The sequence below is a fragment of the Manis javanica genome, chromosome 4 (assembly GCF_040802235.1).
Source record: "Manis javanica isolate MJ-LG chromosome 4, MJ_LKY, whole genome shotgun sequence".
NCBI classification, from domain to species: domain Eukaryota; kingdom Metazoa; phylum Chordata; class Mammalia; order Pholidota; family Manidae; genus Manis; species Manis javanica.
The window spans coordinates 33882060-33892736 of NC_133159.1; the positions used below are offsets into that span (position 1 = coordinate 33882060).

The 10677-nt window shown below is 53.3% G+C and overlaps 2 protein-coding genes across 8 annotated transcripts; one reads left to right on the forward strand and one right to left on the reverse strand.

The window, feature by feature from the left end:
• The first annotated feature begins 1155 nt into the window (after positions 1 to 1155).
• CDC20 (cell division cycle 20) lies at positions 1156 to 5183 on the forward strand. Of its 3 annotated transcripts, none has more exons than XM_037002330.2 (11): positions 1156 to 1303; positions 1463 to 1692; positions 1803 to 1951; positions 2041 to 2137; positions 2330 to 2458; positions 2546 to 2742; positions 2858 to 2952; positions 3097 to 3325; positions 3482 to 3607; positions 4518 to 4635; positions 4938 to 5183. In XM_037002330.2, exons 2-11 carry the CDS (start codon positions 1512 to 1514, stop codon positions 5114 to 5116), a joined length of 1500 nt encoding a protein of 499 aa, XP_036858225.1. In that variant the 5' UTR covers positions 1156 to 1303; positions 1463 to 1511; the 3' UTR covers positions 5117 to 5183. The 3 variants fall into 3 exon arrangements, with proteins under 3 accessions (XP_036858225.1, XP_017531598.1, XP_017531600.1); XM_017676109.3 differs by having other exon boundaries at positions 1184 to 1338; XM_017676111.3 differs by having other exon boundaries at positions 1220 to 1338; positions 1504 to 1692.
• A 172-nt stretch (positions 5184 to 5355) lies between these two features.
• On the reverse strand, positions 5356 to 10228 carry ELOVL1 (ELOVL fatty acid elongase 1). Of its 5 annotated transcripts, none has more exons than XM_017676112.3 (8): positions 10072 to 10226; positions 7477 to 7536; positions 7110 to 7300; positions 6868 to 6948; positions 6677 to 6733; positions 6491 to 6596; positions 6266 to 6402; positions 5356 to 6090 (listed from the first exon to the last, which is right to left on the reverse strand). In XM_017676112.3, exons 1-8 carry the CDS (start codon positions 10160 to 10162, stop codon positions 5869 to 5871), a joined length of 945 nt encoding a protein of 314 aa, XP_017531601.1. In that variant the 5' UTR covers positions 10163 to 10226; the 3' UTR covers positions 5356 to 5868. The 5 variants fall into 5 exon arrangements, with proteins under 5 accessions (XP_017531601.1, XP_017531602.1, XP_017531603.1 ...); XM_017676113.3 differs by lacking the exon at positions 10072 to 10226 and adding an exon at positions 8109 to 8245; XM_017676114.3 differs by lacking the exon at positions 10072 to 10226 and adding an exon at positions 7897 to 8076.
• Positions 10229 to 10677: the final 449 nt, after the last annotated feature.

The following is a 10677-nucleotide window of genomic DNA, read 5'->3' on the forward strand; positions in this document are numbered from 1 at the left end:
TCAAAATTGAAGATAACAATATTAAGTTTGGGCTAAGAACCCCAGATTTTTCTCTGTCATCATCAGTGTTGATCTTAGGCTAATGATTGAAAATGTGTGATTTTTTTTTTTCAGCCTCTCTCTGGAACAGTACAGCATATGCTTAGGATGCAGGGGTCAGTCAGATAGTTTGGCTCCACTACTTATTGTTGGTGGCATGCCTTTGGGCAAGTTTCTAACCTTTTTCTGACCCAGTTTCTTTTTTTATAAAAAAGGGATAGAGTGTCTGCCTTATAGGATTAAGGATTAGACTCAATAATATATGTAAACTGCTAAACACAGTAGTTAGCAGATGGTCAATAAATGGTACCCATTATTATTTTATTATGGCTGCTTCATCTCTAAGCATATTCAAACATTTCATTCAAGTCATTATTAGAGCCCAGGATTGAATGAAATCCAGATCTGGATTCCCACCAATTTGTGCGACCTCAGGCAAATCCCTTTCCTAGACCTCTGTTTCTTTATGTGTAAAATATGGGTATGTTGCTTGGGATGGGAAGAGTGCACCATGCAGAGACTCAACTAGTGGATCTCTAAAATTCCTGACACCTCTAAAGTCCCGCGAACTTTAAGCCAGTGTCTCCTGCAGGACAGTGCAATGTTATCTTTCAGATAGGCAGGTTTGAATTCTGATCCTTTTTTTGACTGTAAGGAATTCACCCCTCTTTCAACCTCATTTTCCCTGTTTGCAACCTAGCAAATACAACCACTTTAAAAAACGCATGGGTTACTTCCTTCCTAGCAGTGTTGCTACAGGCGTCAAGCTAACAGCGAGTGCACCCTAACTTGCAGCTCTGGACTTTCTGCTCCTAAACTTCTCAACTCCTTTCCCTCCGCACCACCCGCTCGCTGTCTTTCCCGTCTCTAAACGGCTCAAGGGCTTTATGCCACTCCGCCGAGCTCTGCACTTATCATAAACAGGAGCCACACGCGAGCTTTAAGCGTCACGGGCGGGTGAGGGGAAGCTGAGGAATGAATGGAAGCGACTCGGGAATGCAGAGACCGCGCAGGTCCCGCCCCCAGACGCGCCCCGCCCCTCTCGCTTTCCGACGCGGGTTCTCTGTACCCGGCCTTAAACCTTTCACATTCTTTAATTCACGCTCCACTACTGGACTCTCGAGAGATGTGTGACTTTCCCCGGAAGGCCCGCCCCCTGTGTCGTAGAAGCCAATGGGTGAGGGCGACGGTTGAGACGGTTGGGTTTTGAAGGAGCCAATGAGTGCTCAGAGCGGAGAGTTTAAGACGCAAAGCCACTGCAAAGGTCTGTCGGGGTTCGGAGCCTGCTCGGATCTGACGGTGAGGGATGGCTGTTCTGGGCCGAGCTGGGCCGTGGCTGGGGATTGCAGGCCGGGAGGGCCTGTGACCGGGGTGGTTCTGACTGGGGCCGGCCGTCCTACAGCACTGTCGCCTCTTCCTCCAGGCCTCGGCCGGCACCCATTCCAGGGACTCCTCCTCCTCCAGACGCTCCCATGGCGCAGTTCGTGTTCGAGAGTGACCTGCACTCGCTGCTGCAGCTGGACGCACCCATCCCCAATGCACCCCCAGCGCGCTGGCAGCGCAAAGCTAAGGAAGGCACGGGGCCGGTCCCCTCGCCCATGCGGGCCGCCAACCGATCCCACAGCGCCGGCAGGACCCCGGGCCGAACTCCCGGTAAGTGGGGTGCGGTGGGAGACGCGGAGGGGGAGGGAACGGCTGGGAGCAGCCGTCATGCCTACCCCCGGAGCCTGTCAGACTGTCTGGCTTCCCTCTCCCTGACCCAGGCAAATCCAGCTCCAAGGTTCAGACTACTCCCAGCAAACCTGGTGGTGACCGTTATATCCCCCATCGCAGTGCTTCCCAAATGGAGGTGGCCAGCTTCCTCCTGAGTAAGGAAAACCAACCTGAAAACAGCCAGACGCCCACCAAGAAGGTTTGTGTCCCAGAGGAGCGTAAGGCAGGAGACCCATGTATGTACTTTGGATAATGCCGTCCTGCCTCACCACCGTCCTTATGTGCCAGGAACATCAGAAAGCTTGGGCTTTGAACCTGAACGGTTTTGATGTGGAGGAAGCCAAGATCCTTCGGCTCAGTGGAAAACCACAGAATGCCCCAGAAGGTAAGACCTTAAGTTCTTGGTTCATGGAGGGAGGTGACAGCTCATCTCCAGGACTGAAGGGAGACACTGGTCTGCAATTCCCATCTAAGACTGAGGGGGGTGGGGGGCAGGAGGCCCCAATCTGCCCTTCCAGGCTGGGGGCAGGGGAAGGTGTCAGTTATCCCAGTGTCCAGACCCACTCTGTTGCCACAGGTTACCAGAACAGATTGAAAGTACTCTATAGCCAGAAAGCCACGCCTGGCTCCAGCCGGAAGACCTGCCGTTACATTCCTTCCCTGCCAGACCGTATCCTGGATGCCCCTGAAATCCGGAATGACTACTGTAAGCCTTGCCTGGTGGAGAGAGAAGACAGGCCTGGAGACCAGCAAACATGAAGAAACTTATGTTCTTCTCTGTCTCCTCTGGCAGACCTGAACCTTGTGGATTGGAGCTTTGGGAATGTACTGGCTGTGGCATTGGATAACAGTGTGTACTTGTGGAGTGCTAGCTCTGGTGACATCTTGCAGCTGCTACAAATGGAGCAGCCTGGGGACTATGTATCTTCTGTGGCCTGGATCAAAGAGGGCAACTACCTGGCTGTGGGAACCAGCAGTGCTGAGGTGCAGGTGAGATCTGTCCCTGTCCTGCCACTCTGTTGTTCCCTAGACCCCAGGGGCTTGCCCAGCAGGAGAATTTCATGCCAAGTCCCAATCTCTGATCGCAGTGGGCTTTTCTCTCTAGCTATGGGATGTGCAACAACAGAAACGGCTTCGAAACATGACCAGTCATTCTGCCCGAGTAGGCTCACTATGTTGGAATAGCTATATCCTGTCCAGGTCAGTGGTTTTTGCTAGTGTTGCAATATCAGTATGATTTTCACCTGCTCTCTGCAGACTGTACACCTCTGAATCGAAGCAGTTCTGGCCTGCTGACCCCCTTTGGCACTGCCACAGAACCTGATTTACTTTTCCCTCCTGCAGTGGTTCACGCTCTGGCCACATCCACCACCATGATGTTCGGGTAGCAGAGCATCATGTGGCCACACTCAGTGGCCATAGCCAGGAAGTGTGTGGGTTGCGCTGGGCCCCAGATGGACGCCATTTGGCCAGTGGTGGCAACGATAACTTGGTCAATGTGTGGCCTAGTGCTCCTGGAGAGGGTGGCTGGGTTCCCCTGCAGACATTCACCCAGCATCAAGGGGCTGTCAAGGTGAGAGCTGGGCTGGGTTAGGGCTTTTACAGACCCTCATCCCGAACCTGGGGGCTCTGAAGGGGAGATGGGATGGTGGGATTGGGTTTACTCTGTGACCCCTATAGCTCCTTGTCTAGCTCTAGTATGTGCTGACCCCGTGTTTATCCCACCTAGGCTGTAGCTTGGTGTCCTTGGCAAGCCAATGTTCTGGCAACTGGCGGGGGTACCAGTGATCGACACATTCGCATCTGGAACGTCTGCTCTGGGGCATGTCTGAGCGCTGTGGATGCGCATTCCCAGGTAGTCTTTTATCTATTTCAGCTTCTCACTCCCAGGTGCGTTCTTCCTCTATATGATCTTCCTGGGCAATCATGGCCGTCCAATGGCTTCGCTAACTATACCCTGATAATTTCCACACTCCTTACTCAGCTCTCACTCAGGAGCTCCAGATACACATTTCCAAGTCTGTGGTGTATCTCTAACCCCATGGCCCATAGGTGACACCATCCTAATATGTCCCAAATTAAACTTGTCACTTCCCCTTTCCTCCCTGAAATGTGTTCTTCCTCTTCCTTCTCCTCATATATTGAGAGGGACAAACCTACTCAGAAATTTGAAAAACCTCCCAGAATCTTTCATTCTTCTCACCAAGATATATTGGTTTTGCCTCAACATATCACGTGTCCCCTTTCCTCAGCCTCATCCTCCCAAAGGAGGCCCACTGCACTGTTCTCAGAATTCTTATGTCCTCCAATCTGTCCCCTACACTGTTGTCTGGGTCACCTGTTTCTGTCCTCTTCAAACCCTGCAATGGCTGCCATCACCTACAGCATATAATCCAAATCCATTAGAATGAAATCTGAAGACCTTGCTTTGGGTCTCCTTGCAAGCTACTCCAGCTTCCTCTCCTTCCACCCACCTCTCCGCCCCATGCAGCCTCCATTCTAGACTTGGGCTCTGGAGCCAGAGTTCAAATTCTGGCTCCATCACCTACTAACTTAACTTGTATGCCATCTGAGGCAACTTGGTGAAGTTCCTTCTGCTTGATTCCTCATATGTAAAATGGGTAACAATTAGAACTCTCAAAGGATTTTATAAGGACTATGATCATTCAAGTCTTGAGTCTGTAGTACCTGGCTCCAGAATGGATTTAATTTTGATTTGAGCAGCGTTGGCTCTATGTTGTACCCACACCATCCCCTCTCTACAGGTGTGCTCCATCCTCTGGTCTCCCCACTATAAGGAGCTCATCTCAGGCCATGGCTTTGCCCAAAACCAGCTGGTTATTTGGAAGTACCCAACCATGGCCAAGGTGGCTGAGCTCAAAGGTAGGTGCTAAGTGACAGAAGCCAGACACAAAAGTCTGTGTATCGTATGACTATTTATATGAAGTGTCCAGAAGAGGCAAATTCAGGGAAATAAAACAGATTAATGGATCCCAAGGGCTGGGAGCAGAAGGTAATGAAGAGTGACTTTCTTCATGGGCTGATGAAAATGTTCTAGAATTATTAAATTAATTACCTTAGTGTGATTTTTTTTTTTTAAGGTAGGTGGCCTTTAAAATTGGAGGGCTGTAGGTAGGTCTACATTCATGTACACTGCCCTTATTTTTTCTCTTCTCATGCCTCAGGTCACACAGCCCGGGTCCTAAGTCTGACCATGAGCCCAGATGGGGCCACAGTGGCCTCAGCAGCGGCCGATGAGACCCTGCGGCTGTGGCGCTGCTTTGAGTTGGATCCTGCACGGCGGCGGGAGCGGGAGAAAGCCAGTGCAGCCAAAAGCAGCCTCATCCACCAAGGCATCCGCTGAGGACCAGCCCCTCACCTTGATTTTCTGTGTGTGTTTTATTTTTCTAATAAAGTCATGTCTCCCTCTCTTTTTACATTCTTCTGTCCCAGTAGCCTTCCCAGAGGGTCCTCTCTACTGTGATGAGAGAGCTAGAAACATCCATCCTGTAGAATCCTTGACCATCCCTCCTGCTTGCAGACAGGGCTAGCATGCTTTGCACCCAACCTCCCCTGTTCAAACATGTACACACACACAGCCTGCTAGTTTCCTCTGTCACTTTTAATGAAAATGTGAGTGAGCAGTCTCCACAGGCTGTATTTCCAAGCCCATCAACACCCTGACCTTTGGCCAGGAAGCTTCTGCTTCAGTGTGGTGTGGAGAAGGAGGGAGCCTGGGTTCACAGTGACAGATTATTGCTGACCTCTTCGGTGTGAAGGAAAAAGGCCACAAGACCCTGCTGGGGGCCAGCCCTGAGTGTTCCTCTCCCAAACTTAAGGCAGGGAGTGGGAAGTAAGAGTTCAGCCCTTTCAGCCCTCAGCTCTGGAGTGGCCGAGGGCGAATGAGGCCATGTCCGTGGGGCCGGCCGGGAGAAGTGGGTGAGGAACGGAAGCGGTGGTCCCTGTGTACCAGCTGTGGGGAGGGGAAGGCCTGTCCCCTGCTCAGTCTTGACCACAAAAGCCCTGGTCACAGGAGTAGGTACGGAGGACATGACAGATGCTGCCCAAGGTGCAGTCCTGAGGCACTTAGGTGGGCACCTAGCTAGGCCATGTCTCTCAGTTGGCCTTGACTTTGGCAGTACCTGGAGCTCCATTTTGTTGAAGTACACGAGGCAGCCGCTTGCCTTTGGTATAAGAGTGATACCAGAAATTGGAGAAGAGCAGGAAGAAGATAGTACCATACATCCAGACCAGGTGGATGATGACAGGGTACTGGTAGTTACAGCTGGCCATGAAGTAATACTGGGAGATGTGCAGTGAGACCAGGACAAACTGGATCTAGGAAAGAGAAAGGCAAGGTTCAGAGGGAACAGGGAGTGGGCTTGGGCTGGAGGAAAAGAGACTGAATACTGAATGGGGAAGGATGGGGTCAAAGGTGAGGTAGGTTGGATAAAGGTAGAATCCAGACTAGGAATGTTTGGGGGATGGTTATAGGCTGGCCCAGGCCCCTCACCAGCTGGATGGCTGTCATGTGCTTTTTCCACCACAGGTAGGGCTGAGCCACAGGGCCAAGGGCAGACAATCCATAGTACAGGTACATGATGACATGCACAGAGGAGTTTATCATGGCGTGGAAAGAGCCCATTCCACCTGTGAGTGGACAGTGAACAAGGTCAGGAAAGTAAGTGTCTCGTCCCCAGAGCCTGCTCCTCTTCCCACCATGGCCTTTACCACTCACCTGGGGCAATTTTTACCCCCCACCACCAGCTCCAGGGAAGCACTGAGTGGTGGAAGACATGTAGGAAGGTCACCTGTCCATCTTTTTTTCGGAGAATAAAAATCACCTGAAAGAGTGGAGCAGGGGTTTCAGAGCCAGGGCCTCTTGCTCCTTTCACCCCACGAGTTCTCACATCTGACAACTCACCGTGTCCATCAGCTCAATGAACTTGGAGAAGAGAAAGAGCCAGGCCACTCGAACCATCTGCAAGAGGAGAGGTCAGGGCAGGCCTTAGGACCACTGCACTACTCCAAGAGCCTCCCTAATTGGCCCAAGAACACAGATCCCACCCAAACTGCTCCAATCCCAGGAGACTTACCTTACCCTCCCCTACTTACCCTCAGTGCCTCTGGGCTGTTGGAATAATCCACAGGGTCACAGCGCCAGGTGTAGGTACTCAGCCAGCCAGACATCAGGAACTAGGAAGCATGTGGATTAGAACACTAGAGTTCCCTCCCTCCAACTAACCCTTCCCATTTGTTCTCTAGCTGAAGAAATGGATCTGAGTCTCTTCTGGAAAGGAGATGCCATGCTCTGGCCTAAGGCCCACCCCTAAAGCTTAGATATACAAGGAGCCCACCTCATAGACAATGTAGAGGGAGAGTGCCACCAATGAGAAGTTGTAAACAATCATGAAGCCACGGAGCTGGAAGGGCTTCCGATTGGCCATGATTCGAGGCCCAAGTGAGACAACGAAGTACACGTAGGTCAGGAGGATGGAGGTCATTACCAGGGGGGACCCCATCAGAGGATAGCCCTGGATCCGGGGATCTGTAAATAAGGGTCAAAGGAGTCAGGAAGGGGTCAGGAGGTCTAAAAGTTCCCACTAGGTGTACAGATGCGAGGTCAGGTCACAAAGGATCAAGGAGTTCATATGGACTATCCTTTAGCGGTCCTGGATCCAGGGATCCCAGGGCAGAATGGGGGAAGGGTAGAGAGCATCGTACCTGCATACTTCATCATCTCCCGGTACAAGTTCACAACAGCCTCCATCCTGGCTAAGGACTCTGGGAAGTATGGAAGGAGGGTATCAGACAGGGCCTACCGCACCATCCCCCATCCCGCCCCGACCCCCAAACAGGACCCAGACCAGACAACTCCTGAGTGATGCCTCATGGAAGAAAGCACAGAAAAGTGAGAGAAAGGAATTGCTGGGGACAGGAGGAGGAGGCAGCCCGGTGGGGCATCTGCTTCCCGCACATCCTGCCTGCCTGGGAAGGGCTGTTCCGCCCTTCCTCTCTACACCTTACCCTCCTCTCCTCACTCTGCTCCTCTCCAGAGGTTTCTACTTCCTGACCTCCCCTCCCCTCTTCCTCCACAAAAGAACACTCAGTTTTGGTCTCTTTCCAGAGAGGCTTACTGCTCACCAACAGGGAACTCATCTCCAGAACGAACCGCCTCTCCCTTCCTTGCCAGTCTCCCACATCTCTGGCTCTCGGTCTTCTCTCCAAGAATCCTCCCCTTCAGCCTCTTCTGTCCCCTTTTAGGATGCTCATCTCCAGCACAGTCCCTCCTGTCCCATCCTCCTCTCCTCTGCTAGCCACTCCCTAGGGCCTCCTTGGCCCTCTGGGGCTCTCACCTCCAGCGTCTCCTCCTCTTCACCTCTTCGTCTCCTCCTCTCCTGTCCTCCCCTGTCCTCTCTAGCACTCTCCTCCTGTCCTTCCTCTCTGGGAGCCTGGCTCTTTGAGACTCCTGCCCTGGCGGCTCCACCTGTCTGACTAGATCTGGCGGCAGCCCCGCCCTCCACCCACCCTGCCCCCACTGCACTGTGCATGGGATGGAGGGTGGGTCCAGGCCACAGGTCACTGCCTGGAGGAGCAGGACCCACCAATATTGGGAAAGCCAAGTAAAGCCTGGGATTCATCACTCACCCTAGACCAACCAGATAAGCTAGTTGTAGGTTTTGAACCTACAAGGGCTCCAGCCCCAGCCCTAGCCTTAGCCCAAAGAGAACTGCTGAAAACCCACACCCAGCATCCTCTCCTAAACTAGCCCCTGTAAATTCTCAGTTTGTCCTACTTCATAATGGGTACAATCACCCTTCTCTCCCACGGAGGGGCCGAAAGCCAGTGGCATGTGAGGAGGTGTCAGGGTGGAGGAGGTCTCAGGAATCTTCCCCTCCTTCAGGGAGGGATCCTAGTGAGTTGGGCCCTCTTCCCCCAAGAGCCTGAAAGAATGTAGGGGGAGGGCTCACAGGGACCCAAGGAGAGCCTGGCACTCTGAGACAGTCCCTGAGGGACAAGGCATTCCCTGAACAGAAGGGCAGCAGATACTCTGCGAGCTACCTGCACTCCAGTCCAACAGGTACCCTCTATCCAGAGAACAACCTGTGCAGGTACTAAGTGAAGAATACACCTTCTGACACTTCCACCAAGGCTGCACACGCACCTCTCGTACACAACACACCCCTCACACATGCTCACTGGGTACACATGTCACAGATGCTCCCTAACCTCCAATCACCAGGGTCAGGTCCCAAGTCATGCACACATACACACCCTTTCACACACATTCGCTTGCCCTGACACAGATGAACTCAATGTCAGCACACATATGTACACACACAGCCCACACACCTCCTGCTGGCAACACCACCCTCCTCTGACATACGACCCAAACAGGCCTCCATGGACTTTGACATGCAGCTTCTAACACTCAAACCTACCCTCTAACTACATTCACATGGGCAAACACAACCGAAACACACACATCCTTCTTCACAGGTCCCGCATTTCCATGTGCAAATGCTTATACTCACACGCTGGGTCATGAATCACACATGTGGGCCATGAATAAACGTGGTCACATAAACACATACAGACCACTTAGAGATGAGTGAACGTAAAATTACCCACATCATATGCAGACACACACCTGCCCTCAGTCATGCGTACAGATCTCTTCATGGATGACAACCATTCATTCATTCACAATCAGCCTTTCGTCAGGTTGCCTGCTCTGTGGTAGGGCCTACCTGGCACTGGCATATGTTCTAACACACAGTTCCTCCCTGAGCCATGTGTTTGCCAGCTTATCTCTCTGTCTCTCTCAACCACCACCCCAAGTTCACCACCACCACCCCCCGACACACACACGCATGAACCCTGGAGGTCAGGAGTGGCTCAAGGCCCTGCAAAGGACCTATCCCCAAGCTTACAGAGAATCTGGGTGTGTCCCCAGTAGGGGAACTCAGTTCTGTCCTTTCTTCCTTTAAAATAGATGGAAAAGAAAAGGAGACAGGCAAAAGAAGGGGGAGGGGAAGAGGAGGGAAAAGGGGAGCAAAGGGCAGGGAGAGGTAAGGGACTGAGGGGCAAGATGGGGAGGTGGTGGAGGAAGGCCTAGATGTAAGCAAACGGGGGCCAGGGGCAGAAGGGAGGCTGCTGGAGAGGCCCAGCCCCAGAGAGCTGGGACCTCCCACCCACTCTCCTCAGGACAGCCTCGCCCACAGCCTGGGCAGGGCAGGGCAGGGCAGGGCTGGGCCAGGCCATCCAGGCAGGGTGCCCGGGCCGGGGACAGCCCGCCAGTGGAAGGTCCAGACTCACCAGTGGAGGCCAGGCAGGCAGTAGTGGAGGGCTCGGAGGGAGCAAGGCCAAAGAGAAGTCCCCAGGGCCAGCCTGCCTGCCACTTCCTCATCTGCTGGGCCGACTCTGTCACCAGAGGGGCACGGGGCGGGCCGGGTGGGGGGGCGCCTGCTGATTGGGCCGCCGGCTGAGGCAGGAGGGGCCGTCCTGCCCCGACTCCGCGCGGCCAGAGAGGCGGGAGCAGAGGCGGGCCGCGGAGGCGGGCCGCCAGATCCCCGGCAGGAAGCACGCCCCGCCCCGACTCGCCACCCCTTCCTCGGCATCCCTCACCCTCCTGTCAGGTCTGGCCCTGGCCCGCCGACTGTCTGCTGCATCTTCCTGACATTCAACCCCGAATGGCCTTATCCTGAGCCCTCTGATGATTAATCCACCAACTTGAGCAACGCATCTGTCTCCTGTTTGTGGCAGACCCACCTGTTACTGGAGACGGGTCCTTGGTGTCCTTGAGAGAAAGAATTCAACAACTGATGCGGAAAAGCCGTTGAGCATTAAGTTTATTTGGAGGTTTAGAATTTAAAGGATAGGGAGTATGTGGCCCGAGAGTTTGGGCGCAGACAGACCCAGAGG